General features: G+C 37.7%; 1 protein-coding gene across 1 annotated transcript in view; it reads left to right on the top strand.

The window, feature by feature from the left end:
- Positions 1-17,844, top strand: part of LOC127419228 (adenylate cyclase type 6-like) — an 86,672-nt gene that overhangs the window by 3,634 nt on the left and 65,194 nt on the right. The window contains exon 3 of the mRNA XM_051660463.1: positions 1,549-2,485. Within this exon, the coding sequence (XP_051516423.1) occupies positions 1,550-2,485 (936 nt within the window). The 5' untranslated portion in view covers position 1,549. The remainder of the gene's footprint in view (positions 1-1,548; positions 2,486-17,844) is intronic.

Here is a 17,844-nt window from a genome sequence, read left to right on the forward strand (position 1 = left end):
GTGACGGAACATGAGGACAATTGAGTTTCAGACCGTACGTGCAACGGCGATTTTTCGCATGCACAGTAAGAGGATTTAAGCGTTTTCATATGTTTCAGTGTGGACATGCAACTTCTAGAAAACGCATGAAAACGGCAGTGTAGATGGAGAACATTTCATAAAAGGATTAATGTAGACGTAGTCTAGGTTGTGTGGACAAGAGCTGCTTAAAGAGTCTGTAAAAAACTGCATACAGGGAATAAATCAAATCAGGATGATTAAATAATCACAGAATTGTAATTTTTGATCTTTTAAAAAATTTTCCGGGTTCAACAAGTTAGGCTGAAAGAACAACATTTGTGGCCTAATGTTGATAAATTAAAAAAAAAATATTTTGGCTCGTCCCTCGTTTATTAAAAAAGAAATTGCGGTTACTGTAAGGCATAATGGAAGTGGATCCATAAACGTTAAAGGAACATTCTGGGTTCAATACAAGTTAAGCTCAATCGACAGCATTTGTGGCATAATATTGATTAGCACAAAAATGTATTTTGACTCATCCTTCGTTTATTTAAAAAAAAAAAAAAAAGCAAAACTGGAGGTTACAGTGAGGCACTTACAATGGAAGTGAATGAGGCCAATTTTTGAGGGTTTACAAGCATAAATGTGAAGCTTATAATTTTATAAAAGCACTTACATTAAATCTTCCTTTAAAACTTGTGTATTATTTGAGCTGTAAATTTAAAATGGTAATTTACCGGGATTACAGGGTTTATGTCTTTATATCGTCATTGCAGCAAAGTTATAAAATTGGTTATAACTTTACACAGAAAAGGTTAGCAAGCGATTTTATCACACTTAAATCGTGTTTACACGCACATTGTCTGATGGCTATACTTTTGAAACGGTGAGTTGTAGACTGTAACTGTACTGTAACCCAGATTTTTTCTTTTTTTAAAGAAAAGAAGCGACAAGTCGAAATACATTTTTGTGGTAATCAATAATACTTATATAATAATTTGTCAACAAAAGTCCCTTTTAGCTGGTCTGGAAACTTTTACCTTTCTGTGTGTTCATGTCCAGTGGCATACCCAACCTTTCTGCAAATTATGGAAAACGACTCGTCTTTTTCTCTTTGCTTTCCTTTTTACAATATGGGCCGAGTTTTTCCTGTGTATTAGCAGAGTAAAAACCACAGAAAAAGCAGTCCTAAAAACTGGAATGTGTTCAGCCTCTATAGCGCACTCACTCCAATGTTTACCTCTCACGTCGTCGCCAGCACACGGATCTATTACATACGTTGTTCTGATTTCTCCGCACCACAGTGGAAAAAAGGAAACGAAACCACGCCAACTGGCCTGGATCGGCACAGATTTTTAAATGAACAAACGATGAGTCGAAATAATTGTTTTTGTAATCAACATTATGCTACAAGTACGGTATATGTTTGTTGCATAATATATCCAGAATATTTTTTTAACACTCAGAAGATCTACTGTTTCTCTTTGTTTAGATATTAGCCTGTTCCATCTTGTCTTTGACCTAGGTTTTTCTTATTTCTCTCTACAGAATGTCCTGGATTAACGGCTTCCTAGTGGCCAGAGTGGATGATCGCAAGACTGCGTGGGGTGAGCGCAATGGCAAGAAGTCCAAGCGCAAGGTTGGCTCCTCTCTCTGCAACCCACGCTACATGAGCTGCCTGCGGGACGTGGAAGCCATGGAGCCCCCTCCCCAGCCGCCGCAAGCCCATGCCACCCGGTCTGGAGGAGGAGGGGGAGTTGGAGGTACCGGCGGGGGCAACTTCAGAGTGCGCTGCGGATGGCAGGAAGACCATTATGGGAAAGTGGGGGGTGGGGGGGAAGGAGTGGGGCTTAAATCTGTGGACCTGGGTTTTGAGGATGGAGAGGTGAAGGGACGGAAAGGGGGCGGTGCGGGGTGCGACGGCTCCAGCGAGGACACGGCCAGCGGAGTGGGGTCAGTAACAGCGGCTGACTGCTGGCAAAGGGTGGTGCGCGTGTTCCAGTCCAAGAAGTTTCAGTCTCGCAAACTGGAGCGTCTCTACCAGCGCTACTTCTTCAGGCTCAACCAGAGCTCCCTCACAATGCTGATGGGCGTGTTGGTGATTGTTTGTGGGGTCATGCTGACCTTCCACTGCATCCACGGGCCGCCCAACGTGGTCTACGCCTCTGTGCTCTCCGTGGCGATGACCCTCTTCTTGGCACTAATGGTGGTGTGCAACCGAAACGGGTTCCACCAGGACTACATGTGGATGGTCAGCTACCTTGTGATTGGAGTGCTTATTGTGGTGCAGGTGTTTGGGGTGCTGATGGTGGCCCCTCGCAGTGCCTCGGAAGGCATCTGGTGGTCCGTATTCTTCATCTACATCATCTACACGTTGCTACCGGTGCGGATGAGGGCGGCAGTGCTCAGCGGAGGAGTGCTCTCCTCCATACACCTCCTCACCATGTGGAGGATCAATCAGGATGATGAGTTCCTCTGGAAACAGGTAGATCACATCACTGTAGTCCTCCAATTTAATCCCAACTCTTGCATCCAAACGGCTTCTCCCTACAGGGCAAAGGTTTTTAACTTTAGAGGATGTTGTGTATTGGCTTTTTAAGTATTCCTTCCCTACTCACGAGAGGAAAATGTTTCTGTGGAACATTGGAAATCACACACATCACCTCTGTGTAACTGTTAATTATACAATATGATGTGTTGTAAATATGCCAAGGCTGTTAAGCAGCAATAACATGACAATCACAAAGTTACAATACACTTGCATCATTTGAGCAAAGAATATTTGTTTTAATAATTTACAGGCATCTAAATGATATTTGACTGTTTCCACCTGTCCATAATTACTTTTCTGTTCTCATATCTCTATTTACTGCTTTTATCAAGGAAGCACTTAAGTATGAAGACATGTTATATAGTACAACATCTATTATGCAAACACTCAAAATTAAATTTCACCATGATAACCAGACAGTCGATCATATATTCACTTCCACCCACAGTGTTGACATCTGTGAGTTTGTTTGCTGTTTTGCATTGGATAACTGCTAGTATCTTTACTGGGTAAACAGGAACCTCTAGCACTGATAATTCTGTAACACTTTACATTTTTACACTAAGGTTGTATACAGTATGTTGACTTTAGTTTTGCAGAGATGCTAGGGATGGGGCACAATGGTTGACATGTTGTCCAACTAGATGATTTGTAAGGTCGACTAGTTTATCTAGATATTTATTATAATTTTTATTTCGTTTTGTTATTTTTAATGGTGGTGCTTTAATTAGCGTGCTGTGCTTTTGCTGTTTGTCAATTTGCATGGTAAAACCGTTTTGGAAAAGTCTTTAATTCATCCCTTTTAAAGCACCACCACTGCAATACACATTCACATTCAGTTGCATCACGTCTTGCGCTGTTATTTGTTGTTGTTGTTGTTGAGCATTGAAAATAGTCTTAAAAAAACATGTCTCAAGTAGGGATGTAAGGAATGACTAATTTCAGTGATGTTTAAACATACATTTTGGAGGTTACTAGTCGGCTAGTCTAAAAAGCAAGAAAAGTTTTATCGATATCAGTTTTTCAAACTGATACCAAACTGGCTGATGACTGATATAATGGCAATGAAAAAAAAATTAGACATAGGCTACATAAAAATATTTTTTTTACACAATATTTGCTCTCTTTTAATTAACTAAAAGTGGATTTATCAGTTGACAAGACTGTTAATATTTTGGAACTGACACAAGGATAAACACTTCTGTTAATCATGTACTGTATATAATCTCAAATTGGCCAAATATCTGTACATTTATTGATCCATCTTGACTACATAAAAATATTCGCCAATTGATTATCACACCAAAACCTTCACACCAAAGTCCAAATGCAGAATTGTTTTACTATCTTTTTTTTTTTAAAGGTTGTAGCTAAACTAGTAGAATATGGTGTCAGCAACTCTATGGTCATGGGTTTGATTCCCAGGGAACACACATAATGATAAATGACTTGTATGTTGAATGTGCTATAAGCTGCTTAAAGCCTTCCAAATGGGGAAGTGTAGAAAACAGCTTCTGCATAAAAACAAATGACAGGATGATTGTGAGATGCATTGCTTTATTTTAAAATCTTGTTGCATGATGTTTTTTTTTGTTTGTTTTTTTAATAACTTACACTTGGTTTGAACAGGCTATTAGTCTTAGAATCTCACTGAGCCAACTGAAATGCTCTTGTGCTAGTGTGATGGATACTAATTTTAGCATGTATCTCCTGTCAGCTTGTTCGGATAGCATGAAACCGCTGTGCCAGGCTTTGGCATTGTTATCTGTGGTTGCAGTGTGTTGTTGTGAGTCAAGCCAAGGACCTCGGGGGTAGGATGAAGGTCAGGCAGTGTGCTTGAATGAACCGCCCGACAGTAGAGATCCTTTTCTCCTCTCACGCTCCTCCCATGAAAATATCAACATCATGTTAAGCACTGTCACCCAGGCCTCTGTACTTCTACACAAGGGACACTTTGTATTTTTCTCTGGCATGTGTGTGTTTGTGTGTGAGGGAGGTTTTGAGAGACGGGGGGATGATGTGTGAGGGGAGGGAGGGCGGGGTCTTGACCTGCGGGTCACTGTACGACCATAGCTCCTTGTGAAACTATTTAGTTCCACTGTACAAAGGAGAAAGAGAGAGAGAGAGAGAGAGAGAGAGAGAATTGGAACAGGATGTCATTTCATAGTAAACAATGAGGAGGACAAAGAACACCTGGCCCAATTAATGCAGGAAGAAATACATTTCCATCCTTTAATTAAAGGAATAGTTCAATCTATCATTAGTTACTCACGCTCATGTTGTTCCAAACTCAAATGACTTAATTTCTGACGTGGAACACAAAAGGAGATATTTCAATAAATATCCTTGTCTGTTTTTTCAATACAATGGCAGAGAACAGAGATTCACTTTCAAGCTTCAAAAAGGATACAAACGTTTCATAAAAGTAGTCTATGCGACTCGTGCGTCATCTTCCAAGTCTTCTGAAAGTGTACAATAACAAAAGTTCTCAACATAAGTGACTCAGACGACTCTTGCGCTATATTCCAAGTCTTTTAATACAGAAGTTTAAGTCATTATTCTCTGAATATCTTCCACTCTGCCCTTAAAGATTGCGCTCTTAGATGCATTGCTTTTCATGTCAATGACATCAAATGTCATCGGTTCTTACGTGTCTTGTGACCAAACGTCATTGAAACATAGAGTCTAAAGGCATCATATCTCCTTTAACAACTTAAATTTCAGTATGTTTGCTGTCGTATGGCTTCAGAAGACTTAGTGCACAAGTCATATGGACTACTTTTATGGTAGAATAAATGATGACAGCATTTTTATTTTTGAGTGAACTATTCCTTTAAAAGAGTAGAGTACAAGGTCTTTGTGCTGTGATAATAATTAATAATAATTGTATTTATTTATCACATGTTATACATTTGCACATATACAGTGAAATTCTTTTTTTTTTTTCACATATCCCAGCTAAGCTGGAGTCAGAGTGCAGGGTCAGCCATGATACAGTGCCCCTGGAGCAGATAGGGTCAAGGGCCTTGCTCAAGGGCCCAACAGTGGCATCTTGGCAGTGCTGGGGCTTGAACCCCTGACTTTCTGATCAGTAACCTAGAGCCTTAACTGCTGAGCCACCATTGCCCCGGTTTACTTGTCATAGTAAAGCACCATGTAAATCTATCTGGTTTATTTGTGTAAGTCCTCAGTGTTTACAGTATGTCTCTGTCTTTTATCAGAAGCCTATAGCATTTGATTAAGTCAACACATATTAAAATGGCTCACCTTTCTTCTCACAGAGATAAACTATGACTGTCTGGCCAAGTTGGCTTTCGGATATCATATCAGTATCCAAACATTAGGTACTTGCATCTAAATTATTAAACTCTGGATGTTCAGAGAGAAAGCGAGAATGCTAAAGGAACATTCCAGGTTAAAAAATGTTGCATTAAATAAATAAGCTCAGTTACCATAGAAAATCAGTTGAACTTTTCCCTCTGTTAAAAAACAAAGCACTTACAATGGAAGAGCTTAACTTTTTGAATTGAACCCACATTGAACCCAGAATTTACCTTTAAAGAGGTCAAGCCATGTCATTTTTTATTATTTAATATGTTCCTTGAGGTTCACTTATAACAGGGGTCCTCAACAGGGGGCATTCAAAGGTTGCCAGGGGGCAAAAAGTGGTGAGGGGGTTGTTAGGTTACAAATATTTATCTAGACTTGGAATATACCAGCTCTCCATTATACAGTTTGGTACGCATTTGTACTGCGGTTCTGATTCTGAAGTCTTGCGACGCATCTGAAGTATCTGGTTTAGTGGCGTCAAATAGACATGCGAAGTCAAACCCGCCGCTAATGCACTTGTATGGCTGTAGATTAATACAGCTCAATGGACAGAGTAGTGCGAGCACAGAGCAGGTGCATTTTTACTCACAGACCGGGCTCTCAAACACGCCCTGCTGATCATTACAGTGCTGCGATAACCAGTGAGAAGCACTGCATGAGACGTGGAAACCATTTGAATTCAGCACAGAATTATCTGGTGCAAACCTCAATGAAAACCCTCGGTGAGTAAACTAGTTTAAAACCACATTAAATGGCCTGACATTCTAAATGGCATTGACAAGATGAACCGGCAAAAACACTGTGACATTCACAGACATAAATTAAAATACTTTTCAAAGATTAATAACAACCTTGAATTTACTATATAACACTAATAGATTCTTAATTAATATGATCATATCACAACTTCATCTCTATTAAATTTGAAATAGGCTACATTAGAGGAGTGAGGGAATATCATTCATTTTTGTTACAACATTTGTTACAAATGTTTATATTTTGTATTTATTGTTTTCAAATGTGTTTATGGTAGGCTTACTGTTTTTAATTACAAAAATGCCATAGTTTGTTTTATAGAAATCATGTTACATCTAACTATGGTAGTGAAGATCCATGCTTCCATGTTCTTACCATGGCCTTGTTACAAATACTACTGTTAATATATATATATATATATATATATATATATATATATATATATATATATATATATATATATATATCGGACAAAATATGCAATATTATTGGTCATTTTACTTATTTTTGAAATATAATAATAATAATATCACTTTTATTATTAGGGTCAGGGAATGAAGTAGGGGGGCATTCATCTGCACAAATAACAGTCATATACTGTATTTGTAAAACATGATCATTTTCCACCCTCATTCTGACCCTCTGTCAGAAACACTCGGTTTTGGTGCTTCTTCCCCTTTAAGACTTGACAGTAAACACCCACTGTTATGATTGGCTCTCTGCTCTTGACTGACCTGCTCTCTCACTGCTCACCACCATTGGGCGGGGCTACAGAAGTGATAAGGTAAAGTAAACGCTGATTTGTTGTGGAGGCAGTCAGATGCAAATGTCTACCACTGTGTGACATCACAATAAGGAGGAAGTAGAGAAGAAGTCATTTTGGAAGCTTGGTTTCAACAAATGCTCTTTTTGCAGTGAGGAAGTTTTGAGTTCTGAAACTTAGTGTGTTTTTACATTACAATCACCTCTTATATGTCAAAAGAGCAAGGAAAATTTAATTCCTCATGTCCCCTTTAAGGTTTTAAGATATGTTGGACTTGTAAAATGTTAATTTTTTTAAGCAAGAAAGATTCTGTAATGTTCAGACTCAGGAGCAAAACTTTTTTTTTATGCTGATATTAATTATACAGGGAACCTTCTAATTAGGTACATTATGAAAATATACATTTGACAAATATTGTTAGCATTAGTTTTTCATCATTTTGGTTACATTTTAGCTTTTTAAAAATGTACAAATCCATGGAACGTATTTCATCAATTAACATAATTTGTAGTTAATCACTGACATTTTTGGTCACTAAAGTGCAAATAGCATCAAACGCTATTTGCACTTAGTGCAAAGAAGATGCTTTTTGTTGCTTTTTACACTTAGTGCAAATAGCCTCAGCCTTGTTTTTTTATCACAGAAATTGTGGCATATTTCATTGTGTAATCGACCTGGATGCAAATCAAGATTACTTGTGATTTTTGTTTTTAAATAATGTACGATAAATATTTATGCTAAGTCAAAAGAAATGGCCCACCTTTCTCTCATAATACTGTATTTAGAAAACCTGGATGTGGTTTTACAATTTGTTATGACAAGGGCAAAAACTACGATTTTAAATTGGAAATAATCTTTAGAAAAAAAAAATTTGCCACCCCACCCCCAATGACAGGTGCACTTATCTCTAATAGAGTGAAGCGGATCTGTGTGTAGATTTCTCAGAAAACTGCAGTGTTATATAGGCCAATTTATCCTGCAGTGTGGACACTGCATGCAGGCATTTCCCCTTTCCTCTGCGACTCATTATACCAGCACACCATCTCTACTGCTTCTGCTCCTTATGGGTTCAAGTGTGTTTCTGTATGTCTGAGGATGCTTGCCCTCCATAATCTATGTCATCTGATTAGAGACTGGTCACAATGGTCATCTAGTTTGCTGTTAGAAGACTAGTCGATTTGTTTGAATAATTTATCTAGATTTTTTCTTATGGATGTAGATTTCGGACCAACGGTCTGAGAGAAGTTAAATCTGACCACAAGAATTACAACCGGTTGTTAGGCTGTATTTATAGAACAATTCATACAGTCGCAAATCTATTCTAAGCTTGTGCACGTGTACACTCTCTCTTAAATCTCTCTCTTTTGAACAGATTAATTGTACTGTAGTACACTGATGCAGTAGTGCTGTTTGGATGCCGGGGCTGATGACTCTCAAATCTAGTTTCAAGTCTTATGTTAGCGTGTATGTTTCCCACGATCAGGCACTGTTTTCATGCCTCGTTTACTCCTTTGTTCTGCCTGTACATATGTGTATTTGTATACATGCCATTGGAACAATGTTTGTAGGGGGGATGTGTTATTGTCTTGTTTAATATGGTTTTCACAGTTTATGAAATTATGTGTTTTTTTTCACTCTAGGCAACTGTTGTGTGAGTAACTCAGAAGCCAGTGTCTGAGTCATGAGTGTGTCCATACTGATTGGTCATCTAGTACTGATTTTATTCTTAGCCTGATTTTTTTTTTTTTTGCCATACGTTGCTTTCACAATAACACACCTGGCTTCTTTTGACATCAAAGTTTGATTCCTTTGGTTGGTATGAACGGTGTTTTCTGAACTCAGATGCACACTCTAGGGCTGGGCAATATGTCTTAAAAAATATCTCGATATTTTTCAGCCTATTGACGATATTCGATATATATATATATATATATATATCTCAATAATTATGTATTTGCTCTAAAATGGCTCAAAAGTGTTTTTCATCCAAACAGCCATTGTAGCCATTTCATTTACAATGATACATAGTAGCTTAATAAAAAAACATTATTTACCTTCAAATGTTTTTACTAATACATTTTTGTTAATGAACAATGTGTGCAAAGCTACTTCACTGAATTATTTTTGAAACCCCAGTTGAACATTACATGATACTAAATTATTATAATAATAATAATAATTATTATTATTATTATTATTATCCATATGACTCCAGTGTTTAAATCCATATCTTCAGAAGCAATATAATAGGTGTGGGTGAGAAACAGATTAAAAAGTAATTTTTTCCTTCTAAATCTCCACTTTCACTTTTACATCTGAAAGTCACATGTGGTGCCTGTTTAGTTTCACTTTCAATTCTAAAAGTGAAAGTTAAAGTGGAGATTTAGAGTAGAAAAGGACTTAAATATTATTCTGTTTCTCACCCACACCTATTATATTGTTCCTGAAGACATGAATTTAAACACTTGGATTTCTTTTATGTTTCCCTAATGTGATGTTTGGAGCTACAAAGGTCTGATCACCATTCACTTGCATTGTATGGACCTACAGAGCTGAAATATTCTTCTAAAAATCTTCATTTGTGTTCTGCTGAAGAAAGAAAGTCATACACATCTGGGATGGCATGAGGGTGAGTAAATGATGAGAGAATTTTCATTTTTGGGTGAACTATCCCTTTAAAGATCCATGCAGTACTCCAGAATAAATGTTTGCAGAACAGCACCACCTACTGTACAGGTGTTTTTCGTTTTATTCATTTTGGTCTTGGTGTGAATAGACCTTTCGTCAGCAGTTTCTTTAAAAAAAGCAAAAATCGAGGTTCCAGTGAGGCACTTACAAAGGAAGTCAATGTGCCCAATCTGCAAATGTTAAAATACTCATAGCTTTAAAGTTTAGCCACAAGACATAAAGGATATGTGTGTAAAAATGATTTTTGTGTGATAAAATCACTTACTAACTTTTCTGTGTAAAGATTAAGCCAGTTTTACTTCATAACCATAACAATGTAGTGTCATCAAACCCTAAAATGACTGTAAAAATTACAATTTAAACAACTTTACAGCTCAAGTAATACATGAGTTTAAACAGAAGAATTAATGTAAGTGCTTTTATAAAATTATAAGCTTCACATTTCTGTTTAAACCCTCCAAAAATTGGCCACTTTCACTTTCATTGTAAGTGCCTCACTGGAACCCAGATTTTTGCTTTTTTTTTTAAAGAAAAGTAAGGACGAGTCTAAATTTAATTTTTGTGGTAATCAACATCATGCCACAAGTGCCGTCAGATAGAGACACGCCCTCTAGCGGTTCACGCTGAGCAGCGCAGCATTGTGAAATAATGTATCATTACAATTCAACTAGCAACGTTTGACAAAATGATCGCTTGCCAAATGTTGGCTATAGATGCAGTACACTTGAAACATGTCACAGAACAAAGCAATAGTTATCAATCTATCTGAATCATCATGGTAAAAGGAGCAGCAGATGTTTGATTCTCCCATATATAGCCTCTCCATGATTTGAAATGAAGTGGCCATAACTGTCACGTAACTAACACTTTTTTGTGGTTTAAAAGAAAAGAAAGGAGACCATTCATCAACATGCGTATGCCGAGGCCAGTTATGGTCTTAAGCTGGCTTATACCTACATGATGGACGAAGCTGAGCTACAATCACACTGTGTACAATCATACTGGGAAATATTACCGCTGTCTTTTATATTAGTCTCCGTGTTGTTAACCTGTCACGTTTATTTGGAGCGTGCCACACACATACAGCTGATCAGATTGGGAGTGGCATTAAGACAAGCACTATGAATTCTTTTTCCCTTCCTTATTCAGCCTTTGGTGGATTTACAATGTATCTAACTATAACATTTGCAATATTTTTTGCAAAATCTCGATTTCTCGATTTGAAAATATTTAAAAAATCATGTCAAAATGCAAATTCGAATTAATCTGAAAAATCTGAAAAACCGCCCAGCCCTACATTATAATATCAAGGGAGATAATCAACAATTATGTTATTTTTGTCATAATAGTGCAGCCCTAGTCTAGTGAATTGTTCATGAGAACTCCGGTATGGTTCGCTTCTGATCTGAACTCAACTGTCCTAAAAAGTGAACCGGTATTGATGACGTACAATTTGCGCAATTATTATGGTATAATGCATTTCTCATACCTGCGTGTTTCCAGATAAATTTCTGTCAGAGAACAGCTCACATTCTTCTCATCTCTTTCAACGCATCTATGGGGCCATAGCAGACAAACTTTAAAATTCTTCACACCTTTGCACATTCAATGTATTCACGATAGACAGCCAAGTTCTGCTCTGTTTGGTGGTAAAACCGAAAAGACAAATACTCAAATAAAAGGGGAACTGCACAAGAAATGGAAATGTTCAATTACATGTGTTCATACCGCCATTCCATGACCTGGTCTGTGGGGGACTTGGGGGGAGGCATTGTCCCTCTAGATTTTCCTTGTGCCACCCACTGGTTCCTGTTGGATGGTGAAATGATCCACAGCCCTAATGTGAAAAGAGACCAGTGGAGGAAGAACGTGAACTCTGGTTCAAACCAAGCAACTGACGGGGGGGACCCATATTGGATGACCAAAGTTTTGCATCACAGATCTGAACTTTTTATGTTAATGGAAATCCACACATGACAGATGATAAAACAGGTGAATATATCCCATAGACTAACAATAAAGGATGGAATCGAGCTGTTGGGACAAGAATATCATAGAAACTTGGGGTGAGCCAAAGCAACCGCAGAGCAATGCTCTGGCAACAACCCACAACACATTAGTATCGTGGTGCATTTAACATGTGCGAGCACTTATCATATTTTCTTCAGCAAAAGGAAAAATCTAGTCTTCTATTTTCAGCTGAAGTTTAGGGGTTGACTTTAGTCACAGTGGATCTAGAACATTTAAAATGAACATTTGAGGAGCCAGGTGGTGGTGCATTGGTGAGGATGTGTGGTTTGTCAGAAAGTGAAACAAAAATGAGAGATACAAAAGTTAAGCTCTTTGACCACCTGTTGCCTTTTAATCTTTTTTTCCCTTAGGCTCTTCTTTAGCCTCTCTGAAGCATGAGTTGGTGTCCTCTCTCTGAAAGCAATTAACACCCAAAAACAAAAAAACACAAGACCCAAACAAACACACTCTAACGTACACAATAGAATCTCCTGTTTCCTTCAGCCAACGCCCTCACTCAGGGCTGCCCTCTCTCGATAACAAAAATTTCTCTTCGTTTTCAAATGCCACAGATATCAGCTGGTGTATGTTAGCTTGCAAACGGAACAGCCTAATATTTCTCTCAGATTAAAGCTGCTTATTAATTACAAATATGTTAGTGGTTCAATTGAATGGTGTATTTTCTCAGGGGGTTGTTTTCAACAATGACCGCACCGGTTAATAATGCCTGGTTGCATTCTCTGTGGAAAGATTTGTCAGTTTCTTGCCTTTTGTCCATCTTTCTGCTTGCAGTTTGCTGGTTTGGAGTGTTTGCGAGTGCATGTTTATCAGATGGTGCTAGGTTGGTGTGGATGCTGTAAAATGTCAAAATACATTCTATGCAAATATAAAAACAGCATACTATGCATTGTATGCTATTAAATCCAATTATAAAACATGATGATGTTTATTGTAAAACATGTTGGTAAGGTGAATTTATCAAGAGCATTATCTATAGGTGAATGCTACTATTTTTTCAGAATATCTTCTGCAGCAGGGGATGCTGGATGATCTGCAGTGTGCTTTTAGTGTGAGGTGAATGTGATACTCCTGCACGGCATCAACGGAATGTGATCCATGATCCAGTGTCTGCTTATAATCCACTGTGGATATCAGGAATTTTTCATTTGTTAATACTAGATGATTTATGATTATTTCACGCTTTTGTGTTGCACCATTTTAGCCAAAAGTTGTTATATTGTTGCATACACTCTTAATTCACTTGCTTTAGACTGATTCAGTTGAACTTAATGTTACCCTGAGCTCCAGGGCAAGTTAGAAGGGTATTATGGAAAGGGTGTGGTGTCACTAACTACGTTTACATCCAAGGAAAAAGTTTTAAAGCATCAAAATAAAGCTGATGGAAATGCAATTATCGATAAAATTTCACAAGTGTCGACACATAAGTTTTGGCGCATAAATCCTATGTCGACAAGTCAATTGTCGTGAAAAACTGGTTTGGAAATAGTTTTTGTCAAGAAAATGGCATTAACGCAAAAATGTAGTATCACATGACAGAATTTACATCACAATTGTCCTTACAACAAACAGCATAATGAAGAGGTAGCCTGATGAAGAGACTCGAGATTTCCTCAATTTCTTTAAAACACATACCTTTATTCTTGATGGAGGTTTTCCAGACTTTTTATGGACTGTGCATTCCCAAGCCAGTAAAGTTTGCAGTGTATTTTACCAAAACGACGTTTTAATGTAAATTCCAACATCTCTTTGAAAAAACGACTGCAGATTATGCTGGCTGTTATGTATGGACTAATGCAGTGTTTCTCAAGTATTTCATGCTATCAAGTGTTTATTTACACACGAAAAAGCAATATAAATTAGTGTTTTTTCTTTCGTTTTTTCAAAAAAATAAGAAAAGAATATAAGCACGTAATTTTATGATTTGAGAAAAGTGTTGAGGTTTTTATGTGTTGTTCGGACACCGTAGCCCCGCATTTCACAACATATTTTCTGCAGGGACAAATAAAATTACATTATGTGAACGGATTGTCCAAATTTTAATTCAGGAGTGTAATATAGGATTACAGGCTCACTAATGCCACCAGTTCTGTTGTATTTTGCCAAGTATTCCAATCAATTTCTTCTAATAATCCCAGATGCAGACAAGCTACTTCTCCAATTGTAAGTCGTCTTCTGATATTTCCTACTATTGCAATTATGTTTCATTAAAAAGCTGGACAATTTCAATAAATTGTCTCAATACTCTCTACATTTTACACAAATGTGGGGACATCTTGGACACAAAAGTTTGGCTACAATTTGCGATATACACAAAATTCTGTATGGAAACGGCTCATGGGCAGATTTATTTTGCGCTAAACCAAAACACATGTGACGAAATGTTTTTTTTTTTAAGAATGACGTCATGAGGTGTCCTGGGTAGCTCAGCGAGTATTGACGCTGACTACCACCCCTGGAGTCGTGAGTTCGAATCCAGTGTGTGCTGAGTGACTCCAGCCTGGTCTCCTAAGCAACCAAATTGGCCCGGTTGCTTGGGAGGGTAGAGTCACATGGGGTAACCTCCTCATGGTCACTATAATGTGGTTCTCACTCTTGGTGGGGCACGTGATGAGTTGTGCGTGGATGCCACGGAGAATAGTGTGCAGCCTCCACATGCACTATGTCTCCGAGGTAATACACTCAACAAGCCGCACGATAAGATGCACAGATTGACGGTCTCAGATGCGGAGGCAACTGAGATTCATCCTCCGCAACCCGGATTAAGGAGAGTCACTACGCCACCATGAGGACTTAGAGCGCATTGGGAATTGGGCCTTCCAAATTGGGGAGAAAAGGGGAGAAGAAAAAGAATGATGTCATGATGCACACCATTTTATCAGTAAAAGGCCATCTGAATGGAAACGAGCTGGAGGCAGCAATTTTCGCAAATTTTTTTTTACTAATTTTTACTTTGACAATAACAGAACAGGACAAAAAGTGGATGGAAACTTAGTTACTGAAACTTGCTCAAATCCCAGTTTTATGTGCAAAGATAACTATAAGTGAGCCACGTGCACATACTTTATGGCCCATTTTGTTTTGGCAGCTTTTGTCTCAACTAATGGCTTGAGTTTTGGGTGGGACTACATGTCTGATCAATGGCATACAGGAACAGGGCGGCAGAGGCCTGTAATTTTGCAGTTCCATTTGGTGCGAATATTGGTACATAATTTACACAGTTGAGTTTGACTTTGAATTCTGTAATGTAATGTATTTCTGTGTGAAACAGAATATTTAAGGAAAATAATGTGTTTCGCTTGGAATTTGTGCTTGAGGATTTCATTGGTTTGTGAAAAGCAGGATATGATGATATTGGCTTATGTTATTTTTTGCCACACGTTCTTGGTTACATCAGCAGAAAAGTGGAGAAAGTTATTAGGCCTACATTTTGATGTAGGATTATGAAAAACCTCACATTGTTTTAACTTGATGAATAGTACAACCATTGATGAATAGTACACAACATAGAATCATAGTCTCAATCATAGTCTGTATGAAGGTTTTCAAGATGACTCTCTCTGTGCCATCCACATATTTATCAAGCTCCATTTCATTCCAGTTTATTCTGGCCTCACCTGATGTACCCATTACAGAAAAAGACTAAAGTTAAACAAATAGTAAAAATACTGTGGTGGTAAAAAGATTTACCCTCTTTTAGTTGTTTTGGTCACCATATTCAAAACTGTGTCTTATCTGTTAACCAGCAGGCCGGGGCTTCTCTGACACTGCTCTTTGCTGTCATAGAAAATGCATTTTATTTATCCTGCCGGGAGGTGCTATTCTCTACTGGGTAGGGTGGCTCCAGCTGTTCGAAAAGTTTTTCGCCAGTAAGCAGCCTTCAAATTTGTAAACAAGAAGATGAAATTCTGTTATCATAGACTCACCCCTTCCTCACGTCATCCCAAACCCGAATTACTTTATTTCTTATGTGGAACACAAAAGGCAGAATGTAAGGGACTTTCAGCCGTAGTCACCATTCACTTTCATTGTATGGAAAAAAGATGGAATGAAAGTGAATGGTGATAGAGGCACATTTTGTAACATTTTGCCTAACATCACCTTTTGCGTTCCTCGGAAGAAAATAAGTCCCACCGATTTGGTACAATATGAGGGTGAGTGAATGACAGAATTTTTTTATTTTTGAGTGAACTTTCACCTTAAATGTAAACAATGCTGTATTACCTTCCTAGTGATAGAAAGCTTCAAATGTAATGCTGGCATTAGTTTTTCTGTTTAATTGTGCATTTCTTTGAACAAAGGTTTTAACAAGGTAGCCGAGTTTGTTAGGCTGAAACATGGAATATGAGGGTGGGACAGTGGGAACGTCTGTCTCTCTCATGCTCTCTTGAGAGAATAAAGAATATGAATGGTACACATTGTTGCTGTTTGCTCAAATTTATGAGGGGGTGGTGATTGTGGGGGTGAGGTGGGAATTTTTGAATGAAGACAAAGCATGTAATTGACAGAAGTTGCATTCCCTATGAGGAATTAAAGATGGCATCCTAAATCTGTAAGTATGATAAGTTATGTTGACCGTTAAGAGCTTGTGTGTGTGTGCGTGTGTGTGTGTTTGCCCAAAATGTAGTAATGTCAGATACAGGAGGTGGACAAAGTAACAAAAAATCTATATCAATTAACAATGTACTAGTAACTAGATTTTTACATTAAATTTACTTGATCCTGGTGTCCACAAAAGCCACCTTTAAATATGTTTGGTCTGAATAAAATGGACACATTGGGCAATTTCATATTTTTTCTGTCTTTATAACTTACATACAAATATTGGATGTGCATTAGACTTGTTTTTAGGGCTGTCACTTAGGGACGCTGTGGTGTGAGATTTAGAAACCGTTAGATTACCATTTGTGAAAAAAAATTGTGGTTAACCTGTTTTATGATTATTTGCAAATTTCCTTATGCAACAGCACTGAGGTAAAAAATGCATATCATATCACAATTGAACGTGTTAATGGATGCATTTCTTAGGGATATATGGACTCTTAAGTGCAACCCTACAATAGAAAAACTGATAAATGCACAATGAATAAACAGGAGGTATAAAATAAAAGACGCTCAAAAGGGGCGCATACCTCGTACAAAATGATCCACTTCAGTGTAACCGGAGTGCTTGTTGTGCACAATTGTAAGATTGTTGTGGGTTCACAACATGTAGTTTACTGCATACAAATTTTTTCTTTTGCAACAGTTTATTAAAGCAATCTGTTGTCTATTAGACACCCCACCATAAAGAATCAGCAACAGACTCCATAAAATACTGTTCTTTAATCTTTCCACAACACCTCACAAATAAACCTGTGGACTATGCATAAAAATGGGAACATTGCTTACAGCGGGTGATTTAAGTCCAATAATGACTAAAATGGACATTTATTGTTAAATGTAGTGAATTTGTACACAAGCAATGTTTTAAATAATGAGGATGATTTAAGACGCAACTTCTCAGTTTACCACGTCGATAGTAACTACACGCAAATGCACCGCGCACTATTAGCACGCTTTAAACATTACTAAAAGCTGCATCTCTCAAAATCCATCTCTTTAAAAGCACCAAGTTGTTGAACAAATTGTGGAACATACTGTCCCATTAGTAGGATATGTACCTTTATATGATGTCTGTCTGCATGATGTTACATCCGTCGTCTTCAGTCAGTCATTCAGATGCTCC

This window comes from Myxocyprinus asiaticus, chromosome 28, assembly GCF_019703515.2.
Source record: "Myxocyprinus asiaticus isolate MX2 ecotype Aquarium Trade chromosome 28, UBuf_Myxa_2, whole genome shotgun sequence".
Taxonomy (NCBI): Eukaryota; Metazoa; Chordata; class Actinopteri; order Cypriniformes; family Catostomidae; genus Myxocyprinus; species Myxocyprinus asiaticus.